At 33.3% G+C, this 17,070-nt stretch overlaps 1 protein-coding gene across 3 annotated transcripts in view; it reads right to left on the reverse strand.

Annotated features, from left to right (window-relative positions):
- Positions 1–17,070, reverse strand: part of CSMD3 (CUB and Sushi multiple domains 3) — a 1,011,591-nt gene that overhangs the window by 420,972 nt on the left and 573,549 nt on the right. For all 3 annotated transcript variants that reach the window (XM_074352931.1, XM_074352929.1, XM_074352930.1), the window contains one exon: positions 9,648–9,760. In XM_074352931.1, the coding sequence (XP_074209032.1) occupies positions 9,648–9,760 (113 nt within the window). The remainder of the gene's footprint in view (positions 1–9,647; positions 9,761–17,070) is intronic.

The raw sequence follows: 17,070 nt of genomic DNA on the forward strand, positions 1-17,070 counted from the left end.
CTTCTCTTTTAAAGGCAACTGAAAATACTGAACTTCCCTAAAGGTTTAAATCTTTTCTGTCTTCAAAACTAATTAGTGGCCCAACATAAAATCTTACTTATCTACATGGCTTTAAAAAAGAACCACTTCCAACAGAAGTAATACAAGTGACATTTCAGTAAGTTCTATGCTGTTCAAATGAACCAAGAAATGGCAATTTTAACATGACAAATGTCTTTTAGAAATATATTCAAGGCTTCCATTGCAATATTTGCTTACTAGGAAACATTTAAAGAATTTGCTGAATGAATGTAGAGATAACATTTTCACTTATAAGAAAAAAATTTTAAAAGTCCTGTTCATGATTTTTATATAAAACCAATATACAGTATTTGAAGATTTAATTAAAAATACCAAATTTAGAATAAGGCAAAGAAGAAGAAAAGTAGTCCAAAAAATAAGTTTCTGGATCAAGATATGGTACTTTCTTTCCAAAAATTCATGAGCGTATACTTTAATTAAAAATCATTTAGCCTAAAAACATTATCTCACATATATCTCAGCAATGTTCTTCTAGAGCAGTCTACCCAAGCAATAGAAATAAAAGCAAAAATAAACAAATGGGACCTAATTTAACTTACAAGCTTTGCACAACAAAGGAAATCATAAGCGAAACAAAACAATAACCTACATAACGGATGAAAATATTTGCAAAAGATGAGACTGACAAGGGCTTACTTTCCAGAATATATAAGCAGCTCATATGACTTACTAAGAAAAAAACAAACAATCCAATCCAAAAATGGGCAGAAAACCTAAACAAGCAATTCTCCAATGAAGAAATACAGATGACCAATAGGCACATAAAAAAAAATGCTCATTATCACTAATTATCAGAGAAATGCAAATTAAAGCTACAATGAGGTATCACCTCACAACAGTCAGAATAGCCATCATTCAAAAGTTCATGAATGATAAATGCTAGAGAGGGTGTGGAGAAAAGGGAATCCTCCTACAGTGTTGGTGGCAATGCAGTTTGGTGCAGCCACTGTGGAAAACAGTATGGAGATTGCGTAAAAGCCTAAAAATAGACTTATCATATGACCCAGCAATCCCACTCCTGGGCATATTTCCAGAGGTAAACTTAATTCAGAAAGATACCTGAACCCCAATATTCATAGTAGCACTATTTACAAGAGCCAAGACATGGAAACAACCTAAATGTCCATCGACAGATGACTGGATAAAGAAGCTGTGGTATATTTATACAATGGAATACTACTTAGCCATAAAAATGATAAAATAATGTCATTTGCAGCAACATGGATGGCCCTGGAGATCGTCATTCTAAGTGAAGTAAGCCAGAAAGAGAAAGAAAAACACCATATGATATCACTCATATGTGGAATCTTAAAAAAAAAAAAAAAAGACAAATATAAAATTATATCAATTAATATACTTAATATAAAACAGACATAGAGTACAGACTTGTGGTTGCCAGGGGGAGAAGGGTGGGAAGGGATAAACTGGGAGTTCGAGATTTGCAGATACTAACTGGTATATATAAAATAGATAAACAAGTCTATACTGTCTAGCATAGGTAACTATATTCAAAATCTTGTAGTAGCTTACAGTGAAAAATAATATGAAAATGAATATATGTATATTCATGTATGACTGAAGCATTGTGCTATACACCAGAAGTTGACATAACATTGTAAACTGACTATAGTTCAATAAAATTTTTTTTTAAAAAAGCTAAAATATCTAATATTCCAATTAAAACAACAGTCATGTATTTATACAATGAAATGCTAGTCAACAATAAAAATATCTTTATTAAGCCAAAAAAAAATTTAGCCTATTTTTATCTTACTCTTAAATAAAAGAAGTATATTTCAGATATTTAAATTTCCAATGTATCATATTTATGCTTAATGGTTAATTCGGAGACTAAGTATTCAAAACTTTTTCATTTGATCAAAAACTTTTCATTTGTTTTTTCTCCTACAAAATAATGGTTAAGTAGCTATAATTAAGAGGTTTACAAAGCCTTTCATTTTATCCTTAGAAGTGAATTAATATAATTTAGGCATTATATATGTATTTGTTCTTTGAACAGGGAATCAATTGTTAGTAACATAGTAATTCTTTAATATTGAAGGTAATTTTGGTTTCTCATTAATCTCAGTGAGCTCTTTTGCAGATTACAGTTTGATATATTTACTGGACCATCATCCATTTAAATTGTGGTAAGTACTACGAAGGTGCAATGATGGACTGTGCAATTATCTTTGTTTCAGTGTACTAATTAAAAGGACAAAATGTACATACACCATTAACTGTTTTGCCAGGTACCATCACATCTCTACTATATAAACATCTTATATGATTAATACTTTTTTAACTGATACTAATCAGAAATATGGCAAGGCTTAATTTTGGTATTCTACAAATGGTGACTACTGGAGAAATATCCTAATAAAAAGTTGGAAAAATATCATATAAGTGGAGCAAAAATTTAAAAAGCTCATTTAACTGGAGAAAGAATGTTTCCAGTTTCAATAAGAATTGGTTTTTCACAAGAACAAATCAGGTTTTCTCAGGCAGGTACTAGCAGGATTAAGAAATAAGTAATTGATTATAATGAATTTTCTCTTTTTATCACCTTGCATAAGACTAAGAGTATTTTAATAAAAAATGTAAAAATGAAGGCAATTTTCAGCACTTCTTTTGCTGCTTGGGTATAAAAAAATTTCCTTATCATAATCTCTATTATATCATTGAAAGTCTTGTTTATAATACTAAAAAAATCTTGTTTATAATACCTACTAAAAAAGATAAAGAAAAACTTGAAATCTGCAAAGTATATCCAATTAGCACTTAAAAATATATTTTGAGAATATATTATTCTTTTCTACTTTACAGTTATTTTGAATGAAACATTGCTCTTGCCTTCTTGTCAAAACTGTCAGAACATTTTGCTCATAATCTTCTTCTTATTTCTCTCAAAATAATAACACCATTAAAAATAATACAGCTTACATTAGTATTCACTTTGAAACATTACTTGGTAATGTTAACAAAAACATTTGTTTACAGCTTCACTGAGGTATAATTGACAAACAGTAAACTGCCCATGTTTAAAAGATACAGTTTGATTAATTTATGTGTATACGTATGAACCATTACCATAGTCAAAGTAATTAACACATTTATCATCCACAAAATGCTTCTCTGGCCCTGGTATTCCATTCCTCCTTTCATCTCAGTGCTCCTCAAACAATCTGCTTTCTTATTTAACATTTTTTTATTGAGTAATAGTCATTGTACAATGTTGTGTCAAATTCCAGTGTAGAGTACAATTTCTCTGTTATATATGAACATACATATATTCATTGTCACATTTTTTTTCGCTGTGAGCTACCATAAGATCTTGTGTATATTTCCCTATGCTATACTGTATAATCTTGTTTATCTATTCTACATTTTGAAATCCCAGTCTGTCCCTTCCCACCCCCCGCCACCTTGGCAACCACAAGTTTGTATTCTATGTCTCTGAGTCTGTTTCTGTTTTGTATTTATGTTTTCTTTTTTCTTAGATTCCACATATGAGCAATCTCATATGGTATTTTTCTTTCTTTCTGGCTTACTTCACTTAGAATGACATTCTCCAGGAACATCCATGTTGCTGCAAATGGTGTTATGTTGTCAGTTTTTATGGCTGAATAGTATTCCGTTGTATAAATATACCATATCTTCTTCATCCAGTCATCTGTTGATGGACATGTAGGCTGTTTCCATGTCTTGGCTATTATAAATAGTGCTGCTATGAACATTGGGTTGCAGCTGTCATTTTGAAGTAGGGTTCCTTCTGGATATATGCCCAGGAGCGGGATTCCTGGGTCTTATGGCAAGTCTATTCCTAGTCTTTTGAGGAATTTCCATACTGTTTTCCATAGTGGCTGCACCAAACTGCATTCCCACCAGCAGTGTAGGAGGGTTCCCTTTTCTCCACAGCCTCTCCAGCATTTGTCATTTGTGGACTTTCGAATGATGGCCATTCTGACTGGTGTGAGGTGACAGATACCTCATTGTAGTTTTGATTTGCATTTCTCAGATAATTAATGATATTGAGCATTTTTTCATGTGCCTATTGATCATTTGTATTTCTTCCTTGGAGAACTGCTTTTTTAGGTCTTTTGCCCATTTTTGGATGAGGTTTTCTTTTCTTAACAATCTGCTTTCTGTTATTATGAATTTCAGTTAGCATTTTCTAGAATTTTAAACAAACAGACTCATGCAGGATGTACATTTGTTTTGGTCTGGCTCTATTCACTGAGCATGATCATTTTGATTTTCATCCATCTTGTTGCATATGTTAATAGTATTTTCTTTTTTTTTTTATTGATGAGTAGTATTCCATTGTGTGGTCATACCTCATTTTGTTTATATACTCACCTACGGATAAACATTCAGATTGTTTTCTCAGTTTGGGGAGATTTTAAAAATATATACATATGCTATGTATACTTATACAAGTCTTTCTATAGACATTTGCTTTCACTTCTCTTTGGAAAATGTCTAAGAGGGAAATGGCTGGGTTGTATGGTAGGCATGTGTTTAACTTTAGGAAACTATCAAACTGTTTTTAAAAGTGGCTATAACATTTTATGTTCCTACCAACAGTGTTTGTAAGGTCCAGTTGTTCGACTTTCTCGCTAAGTCAATATTTTTAATCTTCATCCTTCTAGTGGGTATATGGTGGTATCTCCTTGTGGTTTTAATTTGCATTGCCTTAACTATGATGATGGTGAATATTCTTTCCATATGCTTTTAAGCCATCTGTATCTCTTCTCTGGTCAAGTGACTGGCCAATTCTTTTAGTAATTTTAAATTGGATTATTTGATTTATTCTATTATAGAGTTATTAAAATTCATTATGTATTCTGGATACAAGTCCTCTATTGAGATGTCTAAGATCAGGGTGCCAGCCTGGTCAGGTTCTGGTGAGGATGCTTCCTGGATTACAGTCAAGTACCTTTTCTCTGTGTACTCGCATGGTCTTTTCTCAGTGTGAGTGCTTGGAGATAGGGTAGGCTCTCTGCTGTTTCTTTCTTATAAGGGCATTAATCCATCATGTAGGTTCCACCCGCTTGACTTCACTTAAATCTAATTACCTTCCTAATGTCCTACCTCTAAATACAATCGCATTAGGGGTTAGGGCTTCAACATAAGAATTTTTGAGGGAACACAAACATTTAGTCCGTAACATATATAATATGCTTTTGGTGTGCTATGTAAGAAAACTTTCCCTAAGCTAAGTTAACTATGCTTTTCTTCTAGGTTTTTTTCCAGAAGTTTTGTAGTTTTAGCTCTTATATTTAGGTCTATAATCCATTTCAAGTTAATTTCTGTATATTGTGTGAGTTAAGGGAGGATTGAGATTTTCTTTTTTGATGTGTGGGTATCCAATTGTTTGAGTACTATTCATTCAAAAAATATATATACTCTTTCCCTGTTGAACTCCTTAGCACCTTTGTTGAAAATTAATTGACCATATATAGTGTGGGTCAATTTCTAAACTGTTAATAACAGAAATCTTAAGGCAGAGAAAATAGCAAAAACATTTTACATAATTTTTCCATTATCCCACACATGATTTCAGTGAAAACTAAGCAATATTATGTCTCAATGTCATAATTACTTATGTGAAAACCAAGGAATTGATGCTACTTTCAAAACATCTCAATCGATATCATGATATAATTTGAGGACAAAAAAAAACTGGGAACAAAACTTAATTCATAAATAATGGCATTTAGGCACAAGGTGCTAAGATTAATAATTTTGCTCACTACGGATGTATACAGTTAGTAGAGATGATTACAGAACTCTAATATTTCTATGTGTCTTTTCCTGAAAAAAATATCTAAGAATTTACTGAATATTACTTTCTCAAATATAACTGTTCCTTTCTATGATTACACACTCTCCCTGAGACCCATCTATGGTGTTTTTCCATGCTTAAACAAAAAAATGAAAGAAAGGAAAAAAGATATATATTTGATTCTGCAAGCACTGAACTATAGTTTAGATCTTCCCATTTTTCTAAGTTGGAGGAATTAAACAACAAAGAGATGGCAAATATGTTAATTAGAGCTTAATTAGCTATAATTGACAGAAACTGAACTCACCATAGCTTAAATAAGGAAAAGTTTATCGCCTTATACAATTGGAAAACAAAGGTCTAGTATTTCCCTCAGGCATTTAGGAGTTTCAGTTTTGTCTACAATACTGTTTTGCATTCTTTCCATCTGTTGGTTCTGCCCTGTCTGTGTTGGCAAGTTACTGACATAGGTAGCAACAGCTGGCCACCAGTAGCACCAAGTTAAATGACCCTTAAGAGTTTACAACCTCAGAAAAGAGATTTTCTTTCACCTACATCTATATCAGCTCCCCCAGATCCTAGAATGATAACCATATCAAAAGGAATTCTGATTAGTTCAGTCCAAACCTATAAAGCCATACAGAATTGGAAGACATAAAGTTCATCAAAGCTGAAAACAGTTCAGTTACTAGAAGAAAATGGAAGGATTTGCGGGGCAAGCAAAAAAAGTAGCTGCAGGCAAAGAGACAGAGTAAAAAATTCCTCTTTGGCACTAACAGCCATCATAAATAAATTATCTGGGTAAGATATCTTTATTATTTTTTCCATAAAAAGTTTTTTTTAATAAACTATATATCAAATGTCAATATATTTGAAAACTTTTATTTATATCCTAGAAAATTTTCTAACGAAATATAAATAACCAACATTAATCTAAGAAGAAATATGAAGAGACTTGTAGCCATAGAAAAATATTTAAATTTCCTAAATAATTACCTGAAGATAAAAATGACCAGATGGTTTTATAGCTAGGTTCTCTCTTACTCTCAAAAACATGTAACTGTTATGTTATTTAAAAGACAAAGTGTACAATAAAATATACATTTAATTTATGAGTTTCTACGTTTAATGCTATTTCATGCAAATCTACCAATGATAAAAAAGATCTCTTTAGATCAAATCTGTAAAGGTTTTTTAGCAGGTGCTCCATTTACAACCAACTCATTACTTAACAGAGAGCATAGTAATTATGAAAATTGTTTTTAGTGCAAAGTTGCTAAAGCTATCTGCACATCAAAATTTGAAACTTCTCAAAATGAACTGTGCTTCAATGTGAGCTCAGGTTTTAAATTATGGAGAATGCAAAAACATGATTTTCACAGTAGGAAATAAATCATGGTAAACTAAGTTTTTAAGGGCATGCTTTACCCTATATTACATCATGTTATATAGGTCAAGTCATGTTTTCAGTTTTATTGAACAAATAATCCCCTATGATGATATAGCAGGGGGTTGCTAATGGAAAAATAAAGATTAATATGACATATTTGTATCTTGCTATGTAGTTTATATAATGTAAGGTTTGTAAAACAGAGGAAGTATTCTTTTGTAACAGGCAGAATTAAGGAAGGCTTCACAGAAGAAATATTTGAAATTTGTCTCAAAGGATGAGTGATGTGATGCTGAATTACAATAAGAATATAGATCCAGGTAGAAATTACTGAGGGTAAGAGGAGAAGTGTGAAACAACTTGCTGTGTTCAGAGAATTATGAATAATTTTATACAACTGGATTGTAGGAAATAAAAAAAAGCTGGGGGATAAGATGGGGGATAAGATGTATCGAGGTTCTGGACTTCACCTTCAGGGAGTGAAAAGTATGGAAACAGGTTAAACCAGAGAGTAATATGATCATCTCTCTATTACTGGGAGATCACCATAAGCAGTGTGGAGGTCAGACTGGAAGGACCAGATAAAAGGGAGGGAAAATAATAAGGGCGCTATTCATTAAGAATCTCCTGGGTTGGTTTCAAGTATCTCATCTCTGTGGATATTTGTGTGTGAATAGTTGGCATTCCTGAGAGGAAGAGAGACTATCTGGTTGTTCTCTTCATCATCAACAACTCATTCAGCAGCTGACACATAGCAGATCTTTAGGAAATACATACATTTTTAAATTATTTGTTGAAAACTGAGCAGAAAAAAACCCAGCAAATTATGCTCAGTTGTGCTACTTTACAATGTACTTTCAGCTCTCGAACTGCAGTGGAGTGAAAAGTGCTGTAAATATCGATAGGACTACCTTGCCACTCCAAACTGTGCATGAGCTTTAATAACTGTGTTCTTTGTTGAAGTGTTGTCATTAATGATTAATACAGCTTCTAAGGTTTAAACAACTATAGACTTTCTAACAGGCAACATTCACAGGGTGAAGAAAATAATAAAACCAAGAGGAATATAAAAATGTCAAATTTACTTAGCCATTTAGAGTGGAAAAAATTAGGAGAAAGAAAAAAATCAAGACACAGATAGTTTCAACAGAAGCTGACCATTCTTTAACCTCTGTAACTCTGCTGTATTTACTGAGGATAGAAATGAATTTTAAGTGAAGGAAGACTATATTTAAAATTATAATCAGGCTAAATTTTTTGGTTTTTTAAACTGACATTTATACAGATTTCCTGAACTATTCAAATTAATATAGTACCAAATTTAGTCTCAAGTTAAAAACACAGATTGCATGTGTCCTGTCTCCCTGACAACATCATGCATTCATTTCCCTGTGTTTGAACACAAAGGCATGACAAGCCAATGCTTGAAAAAATAAACTCTGGTTAGAAAGTATTATTATGCAAGTAGGAGGATTCTGTTTATTAATAATCCATTGTTTAATTGATAAGATCGAGAATAATGATTTTTACAATAGAAAAAATAAATTCAAGTAGCAAAACGTTCTGATGGTCTCTTCTATATTTTCATCTTTTAAGCACAGATTTTAATTAAACTTATTAACATACATTTTTTTCAGTCAGAATTTCAAAATTGCATTTCTAATATGTACATTGTATGTATACCCCTTCATCCATTGTCTCTGACTTTTATCAAGGTTAATCATGTGTCAAAGATAGGCATGATTTCACAATTCTTGCATCTATCTTTTATAAGTGGAACTAAAACAAAAGATTGTGGTACACATGTGTAGTTAATTATTATTCTCCATCACTATCAATATTGGGATGTGCAGTAGTAATTTAACACATATGTGGTCTATAATTTACATAAGAGGTAATCATCTGAATACTAGGACCATGCATTTGATCTGAGAGACTCACTGATGAATTACAAAAATAATAATAATTGATACCCTGGATTCTATAAGGAATTAAGTCCTTTACTTTGTATTCAAGTATTTAATAATTAGTAGATCTTTTTTGCCAGGCAATTTGTATAAAGTGTATAAAATTACATTGTCTGTTCTGAGAAGGCTAGGTAGGAGTCCAGAGTGACTAAAGCATAGGGATTGTACAGCAGACTCAGGGAGAGATGAGGTATGCAAAACAGACACATTTTAAAGGGAAAAAAAAAACCTTAATTTTATTTTAAAAAAAAGTGAAATCAACATTTGTAGTTAACTTAAGGAGGAAAGTATTTTGTTGAAATATATTCTTGCTTGTATTCTGGGAAACTTTGATTGTGTAGATGCAATTAAACTTGAATTTAAAAGCATTCTCTGGTGTTATTAAGATAACATATTTCCCATAGTAGCAATTTATCATTACCTTTGTAGTTAACCTTGAAGCCAACGGATCCGACACTTTCATCTGTCTGAAGGTGCAGCCACATTTGGTTACTCATGCTCACTATCAAGTCTGGCACAAAGCTTCCAGTCAGCCTAAAAAGAGATGGACAAAGAAAGGAGAAATGGGTTATTAAAACACCCTCTGCATGAAAATTATGAGACAGATGTGTTTCTTAATACTTACTTGGCTAGAAACAAACAACTGTCATATAAAGTTATAAGGCTGTATTGATGTAATGGAATAGACAAACAACACAACTTAGTGATCAAGGTTTATTATAAACAAGTACCACTTTATGTGTTTAACTAGGTTAGCTCTTTCGTATCCCTAAGGCAAGATACTAAATTTTAGACCATTGACAATCTTGTATTTCTTTTTGAACTGAATAGAAAAAAAAGGATCTATAAAAAAATTTTAGTTGTCGTTTTAACACTAGAAATGCACTTCATTTTAACCTCTCAAATTTCACAGAGCTGTGTTCTAAAGAAACATTGTGAAAAATATTTAAGTACTTTGCAAAACAATAAAATTGCAGGGAATATAATATAATCCTTTGCAATACTGATGTCAGGCTGGCCATGTCATGTATGTTACACTGTACATAGTTTTAATTTGAAGAATATGTTGCTAATTTGATGTGGCATCACTGAATCTATGCATTCATAATCTTATTCAGTAATGTCTAATTTTATAACCCTAACAAGGGAAATTACTTAATGTTTCCTCTGTCATTAATAATGTTTCAATCACATATTTCAAATGAAGGCAAAGGTCATATAAAGGAGAAAAGCAAATGAGTAAATAAGACCTTGAGGGGAAAAGTCTGGTAAGAATGGAGAGAGGGAAAAAAAAAATGGGATTCACTGCTAAGGAATTCTAAAGTACAAATGAAAAAGATGGGTTTTTAGAAGAAGAAATTACTAAGTGTTTACCTAATTTATTGCTAAAGTCATGAAGATTTCTGAAAAATTACATGAGGAGGAGAGAAGGTATACAGATTCCCTTACAAATAAAAAGGGCACCCTAAGAGAGCACAGTGTCCTGGAGAGAAGCTGTACTATAATTAGACCCGCAGAGGGCAGCATGGATGACCATATCTTTGAAGGGGCTATGACAGCAGAATGTTCTGCTCACTAGTCAAACATTAAAGCAGTAAAACATCATCAGCAGACTGCCTTTGCAATACAGCTATGTCACCAGTGTCTGGTGCTGCAGAATTTATGGTAATCTATCACAAATAAGCCCAGTTAAATATTATAATTTAATTATAATTATGCATAATATGGAGGAACATTGTTAGATATAAAGATACTGTAAGATATTTTAGAATTTTAGAGTATATTCACCTTCTTTCTGCCAAAGCAAATTTAAAATTATTATAATATAAAATATATACACATATACATTCTCCTTTGTAATATATGTGTATCGCCACATGTATTCATATACATACACATGTACATTATCATTTGAAAACATCTTTCAATTAAACTTTGTGGCACAAGAACTTTCAATTTTCAAATTGATGAGTTCATAAGTACTAGTCTTTTGAGCTACAGTAGACACAGGTTAATTGGCAAGAGGTAGGACTCAAGCTTAGAGACATGAAATAAAGTAAAATCAATCCATTATGAAACGGGCATGAAAGCTTAAAATTATAGGATGTGCATCAGCTACATCATATCAAGTGTGCCAACAATCTATCTCATAGTGAATATTGGGTTTTTTATAAGAAGATTACATTAGTCCTCTTTATCATACCCTCTTATATCTATCTCAGTCCTGAACTATTTTACCAGCTTTTGTCAATTCATAAAAAACAGCTAACACATTTAGACTAATTGTTCCATTGCTAAGTTGTTAACCTATTGGCCATGATTCTACCTAGTTCCCAACCCATTGGTAGTGTAGGGATAAATACAAACCTTAAAATTGATTGAATTAAATTTTCTCTAAAATAAAAAAATAAAGAACAATCCCCCTTTCTCTTTAGCATTTCCTTTGGAAAACTTGAAATTATGAATGATGTTTCTCTTACAGATGTATGTAAATCTTTTAAGCTAAATAAACATCTTGTCAATTCTGCATTACATTAATGTCTTTCTTGGAGGCCTTGGTATTATCTCTTTGAAATGTGAACATCAAGAAAAATATCACCCTGTCTCCTTGTTTCTGTGCAAGTTAAAGTATAGGTACATAGCTCCATGATGTTAAATTCCTACTAGTCATAAAGACAGAAGTTCTATTTTCCCTTTTGATAAGGACAATTATTATGTATGCAAATGGATTCTATCTGCCTGATATATAAAGGGTAAGATTTAGCTCTCTTTGCAATCTCTTTAGTGGATTGCCTATGATGCACATCACAGTCTGGTTTAATGCTTATTCAATATTAAATGTGCTTCATTTGCCCTACATTTTGTGGAGAGAATTAACTTGGTTGGCAGGAGATTTTATTTTTAATTATATTTCTCCAACAATTTGGTGATGAGGATGGGATACAAATGGCAGTTCCTGAAGTATGTGGACCAGCTGAAGTTCTTACGGCCACACAAAAGAGTTGTATAAGAGACTCTTTAATTATAGAAAGTCTCCTTTCTAGTGCTTTGCTCTTTTGGAATACTAGCTGGATGAACTACCCTCTCCAAATTTAAGATTTTAGTCTTGAGTAAATATGGGTAAATTGGGCTCTAAAGTCTCTTCAAGTTCATGATTAGCTTTGATGATGAAAAAATATGGAAAGCCCAGAATGGTTGCCTGCAGTTCTTTCTCTCCGTTACATTTGGAATACCTGACAAGACAGTCATTCAAGATTTGTGAGGAATTTAGGAGGGCCACATTCAAAGCAAGTTAATTAGTGGCATTTATTGGATGGATATCATTTTAGGAATAAACTTAAAAATGATTTGGATAGCCAGAATGAAAGACTGAGAAGAATGGAAGAGGAAATGTGAGAATTAAATTAAAGGTGCTTTTTCTTTCACAGAGCCCTCTTCTTCCTTTCATTGCAGTCTCTGCTCCCTCTGCTCCCCCTGCATCTCTTTATCCTTCTTGCATCCAATAGACTCCTGGGAAGAGGGAAGTGATGACCTTTTAGATATGTGGTTCCCTTTGTCAGTGGATTTCCCTACAAAGAAGGATGACAGCACAACTTCCTTAGCTGGTACTGAATTACCTGCCCTATTTGAGAACACAAACTTCTAAGTCTCATATCCTCACTCTGAGCCTATCCTATCTCTTAGCATACAGTCAACTACTAAGAGTTCTTATCATATACACACCATGTATCTGGAAAGCAGAAATTATAAGGAGATGCATTTAGGAAAGAGTTGAGAACTTGAATAAAAGGCTCTTTCCCTATGTAAAGGCGATAAGGTGTAGAGTAGTTTCACTAGTTACTTGGACAAAAGGCAAAAGAAAAGAAAAATATTAGGTTGGTAATTATATCAACATGGGAAAGAAGCCAAAGAGCCATACAATACCACTTTTTTTTTTCTTTGTCACAATGTGTGGAAAACCAGCTCTTTTTTTTTTGGTCACCAGTGAAGCTGATACCACTGAGAAGCTACCCAGCCTCCTTGCCAGCTGATATTACTCATATGAAAGCTTCTTTCCCTGTTTTTCAGAAGTTTTCAGAAATTCTACACAGTGCATCTTAAATTTTCAGCCCCATACTTGGGGCTGTGCACAAGCTACAGTGGGGAATTCTGCAACCAGCAGACTTTTGCTTATTTGATGGAGTAAACACATTGGGAGTTGGAAGATGACCCATCGTCTCAAGAAATAGCAACTATCCACTACCCTCTACAACTGTGGAAGGACTAAGGGATTGGTTGACCCATTGAAAGAGAGTCCTAGCTTTTCCTCTAAAGTCTATCTGGGAGAAACTGCAGTGTTGTATCCAGGAGACAGGTGAAGCTCCCATTATTTTCCATCAGTAATTTGTTAAGACTTTCTCAAAATTTACTGGCCTAGATTCAGAGACAGATGAAAATTGTCCCCTGGTCCTATCCTTTGCCTTGGCTCTCTTGCTGACTATCCAAGCTCAAATCATGGGAAAGGGGTAGGTTGGCAGAGACAAACTATTACTCAAATCTTAGCAGCAGTTACTCAGTTTGGGAGCAATCTAGAGAAGTAAGAAGAAGAAAATAAGTTAAAAACTGCTGTGTTAATGGTTCATTTGGTATCATTTACTAAAGGAAATAACCTCTATTATGGCCAATCTGTGAAGGCAGCAAAGAAGATGAGACAACTATATGTCATTATTCCAAAAAATGAGGACTTTGGAAAAGGGACTGGAAAAAAGAGACTCCAGAGGATACAGAAATTGCAGAAATAAGGGAATGAGGAAAGCCTAGAAAGCAAGGGAATAATTGTCAAATGGCTTATAATTGACAGATTGAGGGAATCTCAGCAGTAGGAATTGGTGAAATATATGTTTGAATAACTTTCCCTCACTTTGCCATATCCTTGCTTTTTCTGGTAGGTAAAGGTGCTACTTATGAAAATGCTCCGGAAAATCTCATTTTCCACCTGGTGATAGACCAATACAGGTTGCTGGTATTTTGAATTAGCTTTACACGTGTTCCTTTTCTCCTATGGTTCCCACATGAATAGATCTCATGACTGAGAAACATGTTTTTGTTTTTGCTTTTACTTTCTCCTGATTTTCCTGTAAACCTACTGGAGAGAAATCTCCTATGCAAATTAAAACTACCATATTGTATACTCCGTATGGAGTGTCTGTGGAATGCCCTGGGGAAAAAAAGTGTCTTATTTGGTTAATGTATGCCTTCTGAAAGAGAAGGAATCTAGTAGAGAGTGGCAGTGTCACACCGTGCTGGAAAAGTACCCTAAGCAGAAATAAAACAATGAATCACTTTGGGCCTTCGAATAATAATACTAGTTTAATTTGAGATACAGAACAGTAGAAATAGCTTATCAAAAGCATAGGCCATGACCATGTGTCAAACAATACCCTTTGTCAAGAGCTCAATTAGAAGAAATAAAACCAGTTACAGAATGAATTAAAAAATACGGGATAATTATAAAAGGGCACTCATCCTGTAATATTAGTGCTGCCAAACTAGCAAAAAAAGGAAGGCAAATTTGATAAAGATGGGTGACCTTAACACAAGATCTTAAAGAAGTAAATAAATTCATTGTTCCATTAATACTTGTAGTTCCTAGTACTAAAACTATTATAACTTTGGTACCACCTCTCTGCAAAGTTTTTCTCTAATCTATCTATATTCTGCTTTTTTTTCCTATTCCTATTGTCTAAACAGGTCTATATTCTGATGTTTTTACTTATGAAGGAAGTCCAGTATTTATGACAAAGGATTCCTTAATAGTTTCCACACTCTCCTACTATTTCTCTAGTCATTTGCAGAAAACTTGGAGAACACTGTCCCACTAGAAGGATCTATAAGCATTCAATATACAACTGGTTTGGAAACTAATGAGTGAACCAAAACTGATGCTTTGGCTTTGTTACAACTCCTCCTTTCACAAGGACATAAGGCCTCAAGAGATAAATTGCAATATTGCCAAACTGAGGTTAAATATTTAGGGCATATATTGATGCTGAGGGCCCCTAAATGTTTAAATATAAGGTCATTCCCTTTTGCAGAAGAAACACCGTATTACAAAAAACAGCTTAGGTGATGTCCAGGACTGCTAGCACACTGTCCCAGCTTTTGCAGAGTAGGCAAAACCTTTAATGGAGCAATTGTGTAACAACTGCTCAGATCCTATGATTTAGCCTGTAGAATCTAAAGAGACTTTTGAACTAAAATTGGCTATCATCTCAGCTTTGGGGATTTTTTTTTTTTTAATTTTAAAAGCCTTTCTTCTTATTTTGTCATGAAAATAAAGATGCTACTTTTGGAATTCTAACTCAAAAGTTGGGATAAGACCACACATCAATAACGTGTTTCTCAGTTCTTCTGGAGGCTGTGGCACTGTGATACTGGGATGCTGTGACAGCAGCAGACATACCTTTTAAAAGGCTCAAGCCCTTATCTTCAGTCACTTGACTTATTCTCATGCCTTGCTGTTGTGATAGCTATCTTATAAGTGCATGTAATCCAGAATTTGTGTTATAGCATCAGACTAGCTACAAATAAGCATTATTATTCAATCTTAATGTTGTGTTTGGGAGATGAAATATCCCAAATCCTGTCTGTCTTTTACCAGATCCTGATCAAATATATAATTGTGATTGTACAATGGTAAAATAAAAGACAACACTAGGCCCTGACATCTTTTGTCTAATAGTCTTATTCATAATGCTGCTTTAATAATGTTAGCTAAAGAGTCATATACTCAAGATAAAAGTGACCAAGTTAAGGCTTTTATGCTTTGATAACTTGTTGTGAAATTTTGGAAGATTTTATTTTGTCTAGAATTAAATTGGCATAAGTAACTTAGTCAATAATAGTAACAAGACTTGTGATTCTTGATATATATACCTACATATACACACGTGTACACACATGTATGTATAAAATATGTGTTTGCGTCTGTCATACAACAGAACAAATTTGGGAAAAAAATGGAGGATTCTCTACTTTGAGGGGAAATAAAATATCTCATAAAGAATGGATAGCTGATTTGTTAGAGGCTGTACAACTGCCTGCTCAGAACTGTAACCCATTGTAGAGCTCATATAGGGCAGAATAAAAACTTCTAAAGGCAATGATTTTGCTGACAGAGCTGTAAAAGCCACTGTTAAAATGTGGCAGATTTCAAACTTAGAAGCTTTACATTTAATACAACAAGAAATTTTTAACAACTTCCAAAAATAAGCTTCACAAAAGGAAACATATACATGGATTGAAAAGGGGGGCTAAATGAACTTTGATTGAATTATGGGAATTATCCAACAAACTAATTCCTATAGAACAGTCCTTACCTGCCTGGTTAGTAATGTTGTGTCACCAACATAATCATCTAACTAAAAGAGGGATTTTAAAGGTGCTAGAGTCTTATTACATTTACCTAAGAGGTGAAGTTACTCAAAACGTATTTAACAGATGAACAATCTGTCTGCAGAATTATTTACAGACCATTCCCAAGGTATGTATAGGCAGTTTTCACAACCAAATTTACCAGAAACTTGGTGGCATTTGGACTTCATAGAATAAATGCTTGTGGAAAGTAGAAGATTCTACCTGGTTATGGTGGGCGTATATGGTGTCTGGATGGTCTGATGCCAATACTCAGGCAGCAGTAAAGTCTCTCTTAATACACATATTTTCTATGTTTGGTATACTGGAGTATAACAAATCAGAGAGAGGAAACAATCTTATTTCTGCTGTCATCCAGTAATTATGAAAATGTTTACAGATTCCCATAAGATGAATCGAACTCATTCACTAAGATTTAGCAATATACTAGA

Source organism: Camelus bactrianus, chromosome 25, assembly GCF_048773025.1.
Source record: "Camelus bactrianus isolate YW-2024 breed Bactrian camel chromosome 25, ASM4877302v1, whole genome shotgun sequence".
Classification (NCBI taxonomy): Eukaryota; Metazoa; Chordata; class Mammalia; order Artiodactyla; family Camelidae; genus Camelus; species Camelus bactrianus.